The sequence below is a fragment of the Mustelus asterias genome, chromosome 20, assembly GCF_964213995.1.
Source record: "Mustelus asterias chromosome 20, sMusAst1.hap1.1, whole genome shotgun sequence".
Taxonomy (NCBI): domain Eukaryota; kingdom Metazoa; phylum Chordata; class Chondrichthyes; order Carcharhiniformes; family Triakidae; genus Mustelus; species Mustelus asterias.
The window spans coordinates 77,760,636-77,778,773 of NC_135820.1; the positions used below are offsets into that span (position 1 = coordinate 77,760,636).

An 18,138-nucleotide genomic window follows, 5' to 3' on the forward strand; every position below is an offset into this window, starting at 1 on the left:
TTTAATAAGATTTAATAAGATTGGCTAATCCAATAGTAACCTCGAATCTGCATCCTGTCCACGCTCAATAACCTATCACCCCCTTGCTACCAAGAATCTATTCACCGCTGCCTTAAACATATTCAAAGAATCTTCCACCACCTTTTGAGGAAGAGAGTTTCAAAGACTTATGATCCACTTGAATGAATCAATTTTGCCTCATCTCCATTTTAAATAGGCGACCCCTTATTTTTAAACTGTGACCTCCAGTTCTGGATACTTCCACAAGAGGAAACATCCTCTCCGCCTCCGCCCTGTGAAGACTCTGGTATGCATGGATTGGGAATTGGTTAACAGACATAAACATAGACTAAGGGTCCGATTTTACCATTTTCATTCTAAGTGCTGAATCTGGGCGCAATTCAGATCCGACTTGGAAATCTGTTCTCAGGCGCCCCCACACGTACTTAGCCTGGAAAAAAAATCATGAATCTGAATCGCGGTGTGGGCGGGGCTTATCACATCCGAAACGCTGCAACTCTGATTGGAGCTTTGAACTGCGCATGTGCAGTGAGAAAAAAAATTGAAAAACGCGTCCATCACATCGCTCCCGGGCCGCAAAAAGCGGATAAAGCGGCCCAGCTGCAAAAAGTGGGAGTGATGGCCCCCACAGAGATTGCCCCACTCCCACAACGTAACTATCCCCCTTATCCACCCCCCTGCTACCCAGAAGATCGCGACCCTCTGCCCCCCTTCCCCCCCACTGATCGCCCGCAGAGTGGCAGTGGTCCCTCCCGCCCCTCTACCAGAGGTCCATCTGACCACCCTCCTCCCCCCCCGCCCCGGCCAGAAACCATCTGGCCTCCCTCCCCCAACCAGAGAGCGAACTGGTCTCCCTCCTCCCAACCACACCCCCCCCCCCCCCCCCGCCCCACCCACCAGAAAGTGATTTGGCCTCCCTCCCCTCCGCCAGAGAACAATCGGGCCTCCCTCCTCTCCCCCACCAGAGAATGACTGTGCCCCCCTCCTAACCACCCCCCCCACCAGAGATACATATGACCCGCCTCCTCCTCCCTACCCCCCACTAGAGAATGATCTGACTCGCCTCCCTCCCCCCCCATACTCTTCCACCATTGATCTGAGTCAGAGAGCCGTTGGAAGCTCTGAACTCACCTCTTCAGGAGCTGGAGCGCCCGAAACAGACCTTTGCTGAGCGTGTCTGTTTGGCGTCGAATCTGGACGGGCGAACGCGATGGTAAAAGGGGAAATGCTGGTAAAGTTGGGCGGGGCGGTTCATTAATTCAATTTAAATGCATGCAAATGCATTTAAATCGCCGTTGCGCCCATTTCGGGCGCGGTTTGGATTGTGGCCATTTTCGGGCCTTGGTAAAGTGGGCATCTGCGCGGACGGGGGCGCGGATTGTGTTAATGGCTGAAAACGGGCATGACACAATGGTAAAATCGGGCCCTAGGAATAAATGAGTTGCAGTTTGTGATTAGTGGAGTCCTGCAAGGATCAGTGCTTGAGTCCCAGCTATTCACAATATACATCAATGATTTGAATGAGGGAACAAAATGTAATGTATCCAAGGTTGCTGATGACATGCAACTTGGTGGGAATGTGATTTATGTGCAAGGACACTTGGTCCCTCTGTAACGTAGAATTTGCAATCTCTAAGTACAATATTCTGCTTGCCTATTCTTCCTGCCCAAGTGACCATGTTCACATTTCCCCACATTATACTCCATTGTCAAATTTCTGCCCTCTTATTTAACCTATCCAAATCCATTTGAAGACACTTTAGGCCCTCATCATAATTCACTTTACTTTCCTATCTATCTTTTTCTGTCATCTGCCAATTTAGCAACATTTATTCAGTGCCTTCATCCAAGTTAGTAAAACAGACTGTCAATAGTTGAGGTCCCAGCACTGATTCCTGTGTCACTCTACTAGAAACAGCTTCCTCCCTGAACATGACCTATTTATGCCTACTCTCTGTTTCCTGTTAACTAACCAATCCTCTATCCTTGCTAATGTTACCTCCTACAGCATGAGTTCTTATTTTGTGTAGTACCCTGATGTGGTACCTTATCAAACACCTTTTGGAAGTCCAAGAACACCACATCTACAGTTTTCCCTTTATCCGTGTTACTTTTTACCCCCATCAAAGGACACTAATAAATTAGTTAAACGTGATTTCCCTTTCACTCTGCCCAAGTGCCCTGCTCTAACCTCCTTAAAAATAGATTCTAGCATTTCCTCATGGCAGATATTAGGTTAACTGGTCTGTACTTTCTTGAATTCTGCCCCCCTTCTTTCTTGAATAGAGTTCAATTCACTATTTTCCAATCTCAAGACCTTTCCAGAATTTAGAGAATTTTGGAAAATTGCAATCAATGTACCTACTATTTCTGCAGTCACTTTTTAAAAAGACCCTACAATAAAGTGCATCAGATCCTAGCAAGTTGTCAGCTTTTAGTTCCAATCACTTTTTCAGTATCCTTTCCTTGATCATTTGTTTTAAATTCCTCCCTCCCTTTCACCTCTTGATTTACAAATATATCTTTTTTGTTTTCTACAGTGAAGACAGCCACAAAATATCTGTTCAATGCTTCTGCCATCTCCTTATTAATTCCCCAGACACTCTCCCTCTGAAGGACCAATGCTCCCTTTAGTTCTTCTGCCCCTTTTAAGATGCTGGTAAAGCCTATCTCCGATGAGGCTTTACTCTTGTTTTAAACGTCTGGTCAAATACATGAATTGGATGGGAATAGAGGGATATGGTCCCCGGAAGGGTAGGGGGTTCTAGTTCAGTCGGGCAGCATGGTCGGTGCAGGCTTGGAGGGCCGAAGGGCCTGTTCCTGTGCTGTAATTTTCTTTACAGGTTGAAGTCTTCTCCTTTTCCAAAAATCCCCAAATCCCTCTGTCTGCAAGTCGCTCAGTGCAAGGATCGCTACCCGGAGCCCCCACAAGCTCTGCTCAGACTGAAGCTTAGCAAACTCGCCCTCTTCACTTTCCCGTGCTTTTGGGACAAGTCCTACAGCTCCCTGAGGATATTTTTCCTTTTTAAACACTTCTCTGTGCTCTCCACTCGTTCTTTAAAAAATCTCTGCAGCAACTCCCAGTCTTGTTTTCGTTCCATTTTGACTTAAACTCGAAATCATTGCTCTTGCTTCTGAGGGCTATTTTCTCTTCTTCTGTGTATATTTCTAAACTTCCGACGGTACCGATCATTCCACGCTTGCTCCACTCCTTCCCTCAGAGTCTGGCACCATCTCAACTACACACTGGGTCTCTTTGCCCAAAAACAGTCACGGGGTGAGTATCCAACTTTAATTAGAACCAGATACTCACAGGTTGGCTCCATCATTATAATCCATCCTATCCTCATCACCAATGTAATGGTGCACACTTCAGAATTTGTCAAGAACATAAAAGGTATCAATTAACAAGGAAACTCTTGTGCAGAGGCCGGCAACCCCCCTAGCTGCCCTGGTGCAGTCCAACAGCTGCCTCAGTCCTTGCGTGTCTTTTGGTCACCTGCTTTAATATCTCCTTTTAGGAACATAGGACTTTGGAGCAGGAGTAGGCCATTTGACCCCTTAACCCTGCTCTAACATCCAATAAGATCATGGCTGATCTGATTGTAGCCTTAACTCTACTTTTCTTGCTGTTGATATTGCCCTGGTCTGACCCCATGTTTGTTCTCCCTACAGGATGTCCTCAGGCCTTGTGTCCCGGATGGATCACTCCACCCCTGAGGTGTAAGACACATTCTCCAGGCTTATTGCGCAGTCATTCATGGGAGTGATCAAATTGGAACTGTCCAGTCTGTGATCTCGCCATGATAAAGAAGTTGGGATTTTTCTTCTGCTCTGTTCTTGCATGTATATTGTGTGGGTTTGTCAATTCCCGATGGGTACGTTAATCCATATTTTACTCTTTGTTTTATTGTATAATTTCCGATCACTAGCCCCTCTTGTGCCCTATCTATTTTTAAATATTTGTGGAGTTGAACTCAAAATGCACTGAGTTGCTGTGATTGTAAATGCACCCTTTAAACTTCCAGAAAATATCAATATCACGGGCACTAGTTTGCAAATAAAGTCATAGATTGAAATCCATTAAAGATTGGAAAGAGTTTTTGGAATTCTATGCAACAATGATGAACTATGGCATATTGGTAACTAGTGACTTTGACCAATCAGAACACAGAAATTATATCCCAACCACTGATGCACTAACTAGAAATCCCAACTATTGGTCAGTGTCACACCGGCCAGAGCCGAGCTATTGGTCAGGGATCAGACCGGCCGGAGCCCAGCTATTGGTCAGGATCACTCCAGACAGAGCCCAGCAATTGGTCAGACCGGCTGGAGCCCAGCTATTGGTCAGACCGGCTGGAGCCCAGCTATTGGTCTGACTGGCCAGAGCCCAGCTATTGGTCTGACTGGTCAGAGCCCAGCTATTGGTCAGGGGTCACAATGCCGGAGCCCAGCTATTGGTCAGAGGTTACAATGCCGGTGCCCAGCCATTGGTCAGGTCGCACTGGCCAGAACCCAGCCATTGGTCAGGTTAATTGTTGAAGTCCAGCAATTGGTCAATGGGAGAGAAAAAATTGAAGTTTAAAAACCAGGGCTTTACTACGTTAAACATTTCTCGCAATTTCTGAATAAGCCACCATTGTGGGGAATGATCAAAGGGTGAACTAGAAAAATCACAATCACGTCATAAAACTAGAGGAGAATGCACAGTGGAGAGTTTCTGAGATTTTAATGTTGATGAGTTTTTATGTTTAACCTGATGTTAGGGAACTGAACACGTTCCCCATTTGGACTTGTCCGATGGAAAGTGACAGTGGACAGGGTGTAAAATCATGAGTTTTACTCAATCCTGTGGGTTTCCTGCCACGGAAGATCACTTAGAATTACTGTTCGTCACCATCCAACCCCCCCGCCACCCCACCCCACCCGTCCCCCCACACCTCTCCTATCCCCTGCTATGTCAGCTTTGAATAGATCCAAGCAAGTACCACATGAGTTTGAGGTGAAATTCTTTTGGTGCCATTAATTTGGGACAGGTGGAAATATAAGAGGACAACAAATCCCTGCTGGAATTGCCGACTGGAGAATCTGTAGTGACTGCAGATGGGTTTAATTTGCTCGGAGGTTCCTCTGGCAAGTTCAAGACTTATAGTTGGTAAAATCCCATTGCTCCTTCCAAACAGCACCTTGTGCAATTTCGATAATATCCTCATTTAGCACCTGGTCCTACAGCAAGAAGGTGCTATCTACCACACTTACAAAAGACTGTTGTGCCAATTTTATTCGCTTATATTGTGTGTGTGTGAGGTAAGTCAAGGCACAGGTGTGCTAAGTGCAGACCTGGGTATAGAGTGAATCAAGAGCCATGTTTGTGTGTTTCATAATATTTAATACTCAAGGTTCATTGGCACTAAGTTCTAAACTCACCTTTTCTTCAGATGCAAGGAGGGTTATATTAATGCAGCAAGAGCAACAGCAAAACAACTACTCGATCCAATTTGTTAGCAATTCTCTCCCTCCCTTACCCAATTTCATCTGCATAATCTTTGGGTTGGTGATCTTGCCACTTTTTATGGAGAATTAATCTTTTAGGTCTATTTCAATTTCCTTGTGATCATCAAATGTAACTGATAAAAGTATCACTGACTTCACATTGTACAAACAATCAGGAGCTTGTGTTTCTCTTTGAGTGTAGCCCAGGAACACACCATGTCACCTAGAGTCAACTGATGATAACAACAACAACAGACACCTTTAATGTAAAATGTCCCATGGTGGCTTCACAGGAAGCTATCGGCAGAATTTGACAGTGAGCCACATGAGATGGTAATTAGGCAGCTGATCAAATGCTTGATCAAGGAGGTAAGTTTTAAGAAGGAGAGGGAGATTTAGGGTGGGAATTCGAGAGGTTGGAGTCCAGTGGCTGAAAACACAATGACCATTGATGGGGTGAAGAAAACGGAGACTTTCAAGAGGCAAATTGGAATAAGACCCAATTTACAAGGTTAGCAGAAAGCATTGCCCCCCCCCCCCCCCCCCCCCCCACCAGCCCCCTAGGGCCCAAACGCATACAATGGCTCGAATTCTCCCATTTTGAGGATGAGTGTCCACGCCAGTGGGAAAACAAGAGTGTTTCCTGCTGATGTTGGCAGCGTCTTTCGGGTGAGATTCACCCACCTCAAAGATGGCGATAAGGTCATGTTGAGCAACCCGCCAGCTAGACCTGCTGCCCAGAGATTGGGCACCTCAGACCCCCCCACCCACTGTGATTCACAACCTGTGACTTCTCCAAAAAAATTCTGATTTGCAAAAGAGGAAGTGAAACCACAGGCTGTCAATCAGGGTAGGCTCTATCAACATTGTGGTCAGGATTAGTGGGGTACTTGAGGTGCATTCGGCTGCGAAGGAAAATGAAAATAAACACAGGTGGCTGGAGGATGCTTTGCCCTTGTGCACCCTGGCACTAAGTGGGAAGAGGTACTCCTTCCTTCCTCCATGTCGCCCGGTTCCCATTTCTAAAGAACAGGAGTAATGGCGCCCACTTGATATCCTGCTGGTGGGCAGGAAGATTCCATAAGGCCAGACTTCAATCTCGTTAATAAGATTGAGATGCATTCAGATACATTTAAATCAGGTTCTGTTACTGGGCAAAAACCTGATCACGCCAGGAGGAAGGGGCCAGGAAAATCACCATCGAAGTTTCTGCTGGTGTGAATCCCACTTTTGGCCTCTCCCCAGAGTTAGCGGCTATAACGGGATTTGTGCCAGTAGATAACGGGACAGGAAAATCACCCGTGATATTGCAAGTTTGTGACCTTCCATCATGTACATGTGTGCATACATGTACACAGAAATGCGCATGTGCACACACATACAAACAAATAGATCCAGACACATATAGCTTCATATACACTCCTTTTCCCTCCTTAAATAGAACACTGTCTTCAAAGGAAACAATTTGAGGGGTTATAAGCCACGACTAGATCCTAGATACATGTGCCACAGCTTTTTCCAATTGCTATGATACAAGCAGAGAATTAAAGTTGACAAGGTTTGGAATAAAGCAATAAAACAGTAAAGTAGCACAATAATTAATAAAAGCAAATTACTGCGGATGCTGAAACCAAAAGTGAAAGCGCTGGAAAATCTCAGCAGGTCTGGCAGCATCTGTAAGGAGAGAAAAAAGCTGATTTTTCGAGTCCAGATGACAAAGGGTCATTTGGGTCCGTTTGGTCATTGCAAGGGCTTAACTCTCAGAATAGCAAAATAGAAAATCCAGGCTGTTACTCGCAGTACAGTACTGAGGGAGTGCTGCACTTATCTGAATCATGCAGAAGAGGCAATAAATCAAGGCTTCAGGTGAACAAAAATATACCACAATGCTACTCAAAGTGCAGGGGCGTTCTCCCTGGTGACCTAGTTATTCCTCACCCAACATCATTAGAATGGATTATCTGGTTATTATCACATTATATTGGTGGGAGCTTGCTATAAGTAGATTCGCTGCCACATTTCGAAGAGTACTTCAAAATGCAAAGTTTTTTTTAGGCCAACTCCCAGCGGAGGTGATTTTTTGGCCTGAATGCTGAAAGTGCTGGTGGATAAACTCATCAAAGGTAAACAGCAGGAACTAAAGTCATTGGATAATCTCCCTTCTCACATGCTGAAGGGCACTTTTTAAAAAAATCAATATTTTTGGGTTCCCTGACTTTTTCGCTGCAGAGATTACACAAGCCCAAAGTTTTCAAGTGTTTTATTTCAAGTATAGTTCACCCTGATTGCTACAGTGTCAGTGGTACAAGAGATCAACAGAACACAGATTCAACTCCCTTCATTATCTGTCAGACACCAATGGGTTCTGTTGCAGTTTGGGTGCCAGCTCACAGCAAACATCAACCCTCACAGTCAGTGCCACACACACAACAATTTGAACATGGTCACAGACACAAAACGAAGACAGCGTTGGACAGGGTAACCATTGACATGTTTCTGATAAGCCCGCTGGGCTCTCCTGCCTAGACTTGATACCAAATGGGATAAGATAAATCCCAGCAAGGTACATACAGGTCCATGGTTAATATGGAAATAGAGCAGCAATATTGTCACAAGTCAACAGTATCACCATCGCCACCAAGTGATACACCATGTCCAATTTGGACGTCTATCGCAGTTCCTTCATGATGAACTGGCGTGGTATCCCATTACTAAACACCCTCACCAGTAGGACTTCCAACAGATGAAGAAGGTGGCCTGCCACCAACACCAATTTCTCAGAGCAATAGGAAAAATGAACAATAAATGCTGGCCTTGTCAGTGATGCCCATGTCCCAAGAATAAATTAAGAAAAAGACATTGGAGATGAAATGTAGAAAATGCAGTTACCTGGCACCACAAAGAATTGATTATAGGAGCAGCCACTCCTCTCTGATGATGTTTAAAAGGAACGGTCCAGAACGTTCTACACCCAGTAAACATAACTCACTGCACAGACAGATTTTATAGCTTGCTATTTACAGTATATAGTTTGTTATGGCTGTACACAGAATCACTTCTGAATGCCTCTGAAATTGACCTGAATTTGTTCAGTGGATGGGTTCACTCTTTCATTCAAACTCTCTTCACATTTTGTTCTCTTACTCTCAATGGATTTCCTACTGAAGAACTTCATGGAAAGGACTGATGACACAGTGCTGTCTCAGCTCCTCTCCTAACTGCACTAATTCTCGCTGAATTCCATTTCCACAGGCACCCGAACTTCCTCATTATCTAAACCCCATCACTCATGATTCAAGTGTCTGCTTGGCCAATCATGGGAGTGGTTGAAGCACAGCCTGGTCACATGATACCACTAATCCCTCCCCCCAGCCCAATTGTGAATTGTCCATTAAGTGTCACTGGACATTGCCCATTCTCCCACTTCCCTATCTCCAGGAACTTATACCAATTCTAATCCTGCAACAGGGAATTTAGCACAAGGTTTGAGACTAAATCCCTCCGTCTGTTAAACTCAGCATGACGGTGAAAGGCGCTGGGCCACTGAATATTAGGAGAGCTGGTCTCTTGAGTATTTTCTAAAACTAAATATTTACGGTTGATATCGGTTTGAATGGTGGTTAATTTGCCAAGTGTTGAGAGTGAAAAATTCCATGAAAGAATCTGGATCAAAATGTCGGGAAATAGATCATTACTTGTTAACGATGAAATGGGTTAAAACACTAACCCAATGATGACATTTTCCTTCTACTGGCTGTCTGAAACAGAATGAGGCCTTTCAGCCCCTTGATCTGCTCTTTCAATCAAGTAATTCATGCTCGCACTGCATTCCAACCACATATCTATGCCTTCACTCACTATCATCCAAAACTGTTACCTATTAGGCAGGGCAATCTCAGTACTGAAAGCTCCAACTGCTTTCCAGAATCCACATGCCTTTTGGGAAAAAGTTTCAGATTTCCACTACTTTGGGCAGAGTTTTCCTATAATTTGTCAGAGTGTCAGGCTCTGACTGTAAAGGGGTGCATATCTCTCCAGACGCACAGCCCAGTTTTCAGACCAGGCCTTGACTGACTCTGACAAAAAATAAATCGGGGGCGTGGTTTGTGCTGTCATTCTGGCAGGATGGGGCCTGATAGAGCCAGAAATGCTGGCTTCACAGAGATCAGGGTGCCATCTTTAAAAAAGAGTGCCCTGATCAGAACTGATATTCATCAGTCCCCTCCCCACCCCCCCACCCCCGCCCCCCCCCCCCCCTCTCCTGGCCACAAAGGTATCGGGAGCTCTCGCTCGCAACTCATAGAATCTCTACAGTGCAGAAGGAGGCTATTCGGCCCATCAAGTATGCATCAACCACAATCCCACTCAGGCCCTATCCCCGTAACCCCACATATTTACCCAGTTAATCCCCCTGACACTAGGGTCAATTTAGCATGGCCAATCAACCTAACCTACACATCTTTGGACTGTGGGAGGAAACTGGAGCACCCGGAGGAAACCCACGCAGACAGGGGGAGAACATGCAAACTCCACACAGACAGTGACCCAAGGCCAGAATTCAACCCGTGTCCCTGGCACTCTGAGGCAGCAATGCTAACCACTGTGCCACCATGCCGCTCAATTATCAGTGGATGTCCCCTCTGCCCCTCAATCACCGTGATAGTATCACCGCTGCTCCCTCCCCCCTCATTGCCCGCTCTCTCCCTTCAATGCAAGTTTCTTTCCTCAATGGTTGCTCTGCGGTCAATGCAAGTCCCACTTCAAAGGCCTTAGCGCTTCCCCCTCTAGCACCACACCTTACAGGAACAGCCCCTTCTAAATCCCCACAGGGCCTGCCCCTGGCACCGACCTCTGGCCGAGGAAACAAGATCTCACCGGCAAGAACCTTGTTTCCTTGTGGGATTTCCTCCTGCGCCGCCATTCTCGCTGACAGTGAACGCAGGTGCAAAATCGCCCCTTTGTGTGAAAAACTCCTTCCTGATTTCACTCCTAAATTACCTATTTCTAATTTTAAGATGGTACCTTTCTGTTCTTGATTCCCGCAACAAAAGGAATAGTTTCTCTGTATTTATACCATTAAATTCTTTTAATTGTTTAAATCACCCCTCTATTTTATTTAATTTTTTACTATTCTCTATCTTTTATTTCTTTATTGTCTTTCTTCATTTTTCTTCCCCCCACCCCCCCCCCCCCCCCCCGCACTCTTTCCCCCTACTTTATCCCCCTTCCCTTACCTTTCCTCCCCCTGCTTCCCCTTTTCTACATTCTACCTCTGTCCCATTTCTCCCACCCCTCGTCCCCCAATATCTCCATCTGTCACAGCTTACAGCTTCTCTGCCGTTTGGCCATTCACACCTTTTATCCTCTCTGTGGACAGCTATTAGCAGTCTTTGCCCCTGGTTTCTGTGGCGATGACTCATCTTTCATTCCCTCACCCTGCAGTATAAATATCTCCCACTTTCTATACCTTTTAGCTTTGACAAAGGGTCATCTGGACTCGAAATGTCAGCTCTTTTCTCTCCTTACAGATGCTGCCAGACCTGCTGAGATTTTCCAGCGTTTTGATTAGGTCACCCCTCAATCTTCTCACCTCAAGGAAATGCAAGTCTAGTCTAGGCAACCTGTCCTTGGAATTTAACCCTTTAACCCCCATTAAGAGCCCAATATGAAGTGGGTTCAGCAAGCCTCAATCTAACTCTGAGACCAGATGCCACGAATCCAATATTAATGACAATCTGAATCAGAGGGAGCAGGGTGACTGTCGTGGGTGTTGCGATCTGGGTCTGAGGCATATTGTTGCAATGTATCCAATCTTCTTTTGAGTGCAGGTTGGCAAATTTATCCCAATAATTAAATCCCAAACTGGGTGTCAGAAACACAAAAATGATCCTTTTCCACTTCCACAAAAGAATGTGCCTCAAACCGTGCAAAAAAATGGTCACAGCTGTAAAACTTAATAAATAAATAACCAGCTTGGAACCACATAAATTGGGAAGGGTTGAACGAGCTGCATATTCTATTTACTGCAATTTTCCAGCAATTCTTACAGACACGTGGATTAGGGCCACAGTTAGAAGCAATTGTTGAACATTGTTAAGTTCAGGGTGAACGGGAACTGAGGCAGCCTCTGCTAACTGAAAAGTTATTATACCTAGTAAATTTTACATTACACCTGGTGGAGTGAAAGCAGCATTTCGTAACTGTGCCGCTGATGTAAATGTACAAAAATGGTTCAATACTTTGTCTTGAAATTACGATAACACCAACGTGGATCTTTGAAGTGCAGTGGAGATGGTCCCAGGTGTCTCCGATACATGAGATGTTTCTCAGCCATGCAATGCAGCATAAAGTCCCAGCTTTCAAACACTGGATCAACCATGTGGGTTATTTTTATACTCTATATATATTTGTGTATCGATGGTTTACTAACGGTAGTGCAAACAGCTGATTCTGTTGGGGGGGAATGGTACAATTCTGAGTCTCATTGTGAAGGGATGTGAGAGAGGGAGGGGTGTGTATGTGGTGGGCGATGAGGTGTGTGAGAGGGGTCAGTGGGGTGTACGGCTCTGTCTGTGTATATGTGTGTGTATGTGTGTGGGGGGGGTAATTGTGTGTGATTTGTGTGGGGGGTGAGTGTGTGGGTACGTGTGTGTGTATCAGTATGTGTGGGTGCAGATGTGTGTGGCGTGTGTGGTGTGTGCGTGTGGAGAGGGTTGTGTGGGGGACTGTGCATGGGGGTGAGTGTGAAAGATGTGGAGTAGAGGGTGTGCGTGTGAGTATGTGTGTTTGTATGTGGTGAAGTGTGTGGGTGTGTGTGTGGGGTGTGTGTGCGTGGGTGTATGTTTGGGTTGTGTGTACGTGGGATTGGGTTAATGGGTGTGTGTGTGTGTGGGTGTGGGTGTGTGTGGGGTGTGTGCGAAGGTGTGTAAGTGGGTGTGTGGGTGTGTGTGGGTGTGTGGGGGGTGTGTGTGTGCGAAGGTGTGTAAGTGGGTGTATGGGGGGTGTGGGGGGGTGTGTGTGGGTGTGTGTGTGGGTGTGTGGAGAGGAGGGAGGCAGTGGTTGGGGCTAGGACGGTGGCTGATTCGGGGAAGATGCATTGGCACTGAACCGTCGCAGGGACTGCAGCGCAATAACGCAGCAGCTACGCAGCAGCACGCCGATGTTGTAAAGAGGCTGCGAGCTGCCTCGTTGAGTGCTGACAATCCAGGCTACAGTGGGAACTGCTGGCACTGTCACTGCTAGCAGGTCTACAATATAATAGCGGCTCCAGTGGGTCACCTGGGTGGGCACCTCGTCTGACCCAGGGCACACAGGTGCCTGTGGCACCTCATCTCCAGGGGCCTCGGCCACCGCTCCTGCAGGAGCTGCGTGGGAGTCAACTGGCCGCAGATTGGGAGTTCCATCGAGGCTCTGAAGTGTCTGATAGTCAGGGGGTGGTCTTGGGGTTTCTGCCCCCACGGCAAGGCCGTCAGGGTCGAAGGTGCTGGACCTCAGGACCTTCTCTGCTATCGTTTCCAGGTCAGGATCACGGGGAGAGAAGTCTGTCTGAATGCCCTGCTCCCGGACAGTACCGAGCTGGATCCCAGCCAAAGGGCCCCTTCCCTCGGGCATGGCGCTCGCACGCAGTAAGGACCTTGCGGTGATGGCTGCAGCCTCAGCCGCACGATCAATCCCAGAGGCGAGGGAGCCACGGTGCGGCAGATCAGTGATATCAATGGCCTGGAGATCACATCCCTGCTCACTCAGCTTGGTGTAGGTGGAGCTGCGAGTCAGAGACTTGGCAGGGGAACCAGCAGCAGACTGGGACGCACCATCCTGGGCCAACTCCATACTGTGCAACAGGCTCTCCAGCTTCTTGTTCTGAATGTTGATGTCAATGAAATACTTCTGGATGCCTTTATCCTTCTCCACCAGGTTATTCTTCACTGTGTCAATCACCTGCTTCAGCTGCTTGATCTCCTTCCTGGCCTCCTTCAGTGAGAGCTGAGCCTCCACACGGTGACATTCTTCCTCAATCCAGTCTTCCTGCATCCTGGACAGCTGCAACTTCAGGTCCTCCACCTCCCCACCTCTGTGAAAACCACAAGGACAACCCATTATCAATCACTACATTTCACAGGGAGAGGAGATGGCCATTCAGCCCCTCGAGCCTGTTCTACATCATTCAATTACCTCTGATCTATACTTGATTTACTAATCTTTGCTCCACATCTCTCAGTGCCCTTAACCAACAAAAACCTATCTCAGTCTTCAAAGCTACAACTGGCCCCTCTGGATCCCCAGCCTTTTAGTGCAGAGGGCGCTACCTTTTGTGTAAAAAAAATCCAGATTCTTTCCCTGAAGGGTCCTGCTCAGATTTGCAGATTGTGACCCCCTTATTCTGAATTCATCCCCAGGTATAATCTGTTTCTCTATATCTGCTCTGTTGAATCTTTTCTTCATTTTGAACACCTCAATTAGATCACCCCCTCAACCTTTCAAACTCAAGCAAACACAAACCAGGTTTCTGCAATTTATAACTTAACTCTTCGCCTCATTTAACCTCATGCTGCAATCTCTCCAAGTTCAAGATCTCCTTCCTGAAGTTCAGTGCCCAGAACTGAGTACAGGGACTCTGGCTTAGACATAATCAAAGCTCTGTACATGCACCTCCTCACTCGAATCAACTCCGATGAAATAAAAACCCAGTATTTAATTAGTTATTCCATCTGTGGAATTCCCTGCCCAGTGAAACATTTGAGGCTACCTCACTGAATGTTTTTAAGGCAAAGATAGATTTTTGAAATTAAAGGAATTAAGGGTAATGGTGAGCGGGTGGGTAAGTGGAGCTGAGTCCATGAAAAGATCAGCCATGATCTTATTGAATGGCGGAGCAGGCTCGAGGGGCCAGATGGCCCACTCCTGCTCCTAGTTCATATGTTCTTATCATTGTTTGTAAAAGTCCATTAGCTTTTTGTCATTTGCATACTCAGATACCCATCTTTGCTCCTCCACAATTTTTAACTTTGCTATTGTAACTCCAACAGAAAACCCACTTAATCAGTCAGTGTCCAGCCTATGGTATCAGTCAGTGTCCGGTCTGTGGTATCAGTCAGTGTCTGGCCTATGGTATCAGTCAGTGTCCAGCCTGTGGTATCAGTCAGTGTCCGGTCTGTGGTATCAGTCAGTGTCCAGCCTGTGGTATCAGTCAGTGTCCGGTCTGTGGTATCAGTCAGTGTCCAGCCTGTGGTATCAGTCAGTGTCCGGTCTGTGGTGTCAGTCAGTGTCCGGTCTGTGGTATCAGTCAGTGTCCGGTCTGTGGTGTCAGTCAGTGTCCGGTCTGTGGTATCAGTCAGTGTCCGGTCTGTGGTATCAGTCAGTGTCCAGCCTGTGATATCAGTCAGTGTCCGGTCTGTGGTATCAGTCAGTGTCCGGTCTGTGATATCAGTCAGTGTCCAGCCTGTGATATCAGTCAGTGTCCGGTCTGTGGTATCAGTCAGTGTCCGGTCTGTGGTATCAGTCAGTGTCCAGCCTGTGATATCAGTCAGTGTCCGGTCTGTGGTATCAGTCAGTGTCCAGCCTGTGATATCAGTCAGTGTCCGGTCTGTGGTATCAGTCAGTGTCCAGCCTGTGATATCAGTCAGTGTCCAGCCTGTGATATCAGTCAGTGTCCAGCCTGTGATATCAGTCAGTGTCCAGCCTGTGATATCAGTCAGTGTCCAGCCTGTGATATCAGTCAGTGTCCAGCCTGTGATATCAGTCAGTGTCCAGCCTGTGATATCAGTCAGTGTCCAGCCTGTGATATCAGTCAGTGTCCAGCCTGTGATATCAGTCAGTGTCCGGTCTGTGATATCAGTCAGTGTCCAGCCTGTGATATCAGTCAGTGTCCGGTCTGTGATATCAGTCAGTGTCCAGCCTGTGGTATCAGTCAGTGTCCGGCCTGTGGTTTCAGTTGGCATCTAGTCTATGTAGTAGTTCTAAGTTGAATCTGGGCCAATCGAGTTCCACCACTGTGCCAATCACGGTGGCACAGTGGTTAGCACTGCTGCCCCACAGCGCCAAGGACCCGGGTTTGATCCCTGGCTTGGGTCACTGTCTGTGCGGAGTCTGCACGTTCTCCCCGTGTCTGCGTGGGTTTCCTCTCACAGTCTGAAAGATGTGCTGGTTAGGTGCATTGGTCATGCTAAATTCTCCCTCAGTGTACCCCAACAGGCGCAGGAGTGTGGTGACTAGGATATTGTCACAGTAACTTCATTGCAGTGTTAATGTAAGCCTACTTGTGACTAATAAATAAACCTTTAAAAAAATGTTTTTAAAACTCCAACCTGTACAGAAGCAGTCATTATGAAGTCAATTGAGAGTAGGAATGGGTCATTGCCAGACTGTTTGGGAATAGTGAGCTGGGCCATGTTACACTGACAGTGCTGGGCCAAGTGTACTGACCATCACTGGGCCAAGCTGTACTGACCATCGCCTCACCAAGCTGTACTGACGAGAGAGGGCCATTTTGAACTGACAATCTCTGTGCCAAGCTGTACTGATCAGAACTGGGCCAAGCTATCCTGTCCAATGCTGGGTCAAGCTGTACAAACCATCGCTTTGCCAAGCTGTACTGACTAGTGCTGGGCCATGCTGTACTGACCGCGGTAGGCTATGCTGTACTGACCAGCGGTAGGTGATGATGTACTGACCAGCAGTAGGCCATGCTGCACTGGCACCCACCCTCCCTCTCCACTGCCAGCACTGGGCCATGTCTGTGAAGGTTGAACCTGACATATTCCTGTCTCCTCACACAATCAGGAAGCTGCAGTACCTCTCATCCAGTTTCTCCTCTGTCTCCTTTAGCTTGGCCCTCAGGTGTCTGATGCAGACTTCTTTCTGCTGCAGGGGAGTCAGATACTGTTCTGGTGTTGGTGGTTTAATCCCATGATTTTCGCTGCAGGATGAATATTTACTGGAACGTCTGCAAAACAAGTTGAGAAACAGAAAGTATGAGAAGGGGAAGCAAGGCTTGTGACTGGGTCCATCTGAACTGTAGTTAGGGTCACACATATAGAAAGCTATTTATTAAAGAAAGACTTGCAATTTTACAATGCTTTTCACAAATTCAGAACGTCCCAGAGCACTTCATAGACAATGAAGTAATTTTGAAGTGTAGTCATTGTTAATGTAGGAAGCATAACAGTTGCATGCGAAAAACAAAATTGTGAAAATGATCAGATAATCTGTTTTCAATAACTTTGGTTGAAGGTTAAATATTGGCCAAGACACCAGGGAGAAAAAACCCCTTCTTCTTCAGGGCTTTTCTATCGCCTTGAGGGGGCAGTCAGGGTCCAGGTTTTCAACATCTCATCTGAAAGATGCTAACTTCAGTGATGCAGCACTTCCTCAGTCCTGGTAGCAGGTAGCCTGGATTTTGTGTTCTAGTCTCCTGAGTGAGTCTTGAATCCACCACATTCTGAATCAAGAGGTGAAGACATTAGCCTCTGATAAATGGCTAACACAGACATTTTTTACCCCAATATGACCTGATAGAGGTGTACAAGATGATGAGAGATATAGATCGGGTGGATTCTCGGAGGCTTTTTCCCAAGCCTGAAATGGCTGCTACGAGAGGACACAGGTTTAAGGTGCTGGGGAGTAGGTACAGGGGAGATGTTAGGGGTAAGTTTTTCACTCAGAGGGTGGTGGGTGAGTGGAATCGGCTGCCATCAGTGGTAGTGGAGGCAAACTCGATAGGGTCTTTTATGAGACTTCTGGATGAGTACATGGGACTTAATAGGATTGAGGGTTATAGGTAAGCCTATATATAAGCCTAGGTAGGTAGGGACATGACCGCCGCAACTTGTGGGCCGAAGGGCCTGTTTGTGCTGTATTTTTTCTATGTTCTATGTTCTATATCGCTCCAATTTGTGAAACTGCAGGTACTGGTTATCAGCACCAACATGGACCTATGAGTGGCCAGGTCTTTCTTGCATTTACCTGGGAGTAGGGCTGCTGTCGCTGCCCTTGTAAGAACCCGAGTTGCTGCTGCTGCTGAGGGAAGATGTAGCACAGCTATCCCGTAGACCAACCGGAGGCGAGCTTCGCCTGGATGGCTGGAGGAGGGGCTGAGTCTCCTGCTGTGCCGAGGTTGGGGTCAGCGCCGATTTGAACAGAGAGGAGAAACCACTTCTTCCATGGAGACCTCGACTACAGACAGGGGAAAGCGGACAATCAGAAGTTGAATCAGAACCCAGCTTCTATTCACTCTTAGAAGACAGACTGCAACAAATTAAACCCAGTTCAAAGGAGGACACTGAACTGAACTTTACCCACTGCAGAGTTATGGGAACAAGACCCCTCTTCAACCAGCAACACATTCCCCCCCCTGACATCCAAGTGATCTGAAGTTCCCCAGTCAAACAAGTTGCCTTCTCCCTCTCCTGAGACTATTCCACAGGCATTTACCTTGCACTGTTCCTTGTCAGAATTGACAAAAAGCTGTTAGGGATTATTTGAACTGACTAAGAATTGTCCAGACAGAAAGTAACCAGTATTAATGGTGAAATTGAAAAGTTAACAAATAGGCATATTTTTAAAAACCACAAAATAAATGTGAACTGGGCGCTACATGATTCCTGTGTGGCACTGACTATCTTA

The 18,138-nt window shown here is 46.7% G+C and overlaps 2 protein-coding genes across 2 annotated transcripts in view; one reads left to right on the plus strand and one right to left on the minus strand.

Annotated features, from left to right (window-relative positions):
* Positions 1-4,115, plus strand: part of LOC144508660 (syntenin-1-like) — a 38,043-nt gene extending 33,928 nt beyond the window's left edge. The window contains exon 10 of the mRNA XM_078236897.1: positions 3,697-4,115. Within this exon, the coding sequence (XP_078093023.1) occupies positions 3,697-3,748 (52 nt within the window). The 3' untranslated portion in view covers positions 3,749-4,115. The remainder of the gene's footprint in view (positions 1-3,696) is intronic.
* An 8,467-nt stretch (positions 4,116-12,582) lies between these two features.
* On the minus strand, positions 12,583-17,621 carry LOC144508266 (syntaphilin-like; the record flags this gene model as incomplete). The annotated part of the gene is made up of 3 exons (XM_078236083.1): positions 12,583-13,588; positions 16,310-16,459; positions 17,479-17,621. Coding segments are annotated over 3 exons (1,299 nt in total), but the record flags the coding sequence as incomplete, so codon positions are not given.
* Positions 17,622-18,138: the final 517 nt, after the last annotated feature.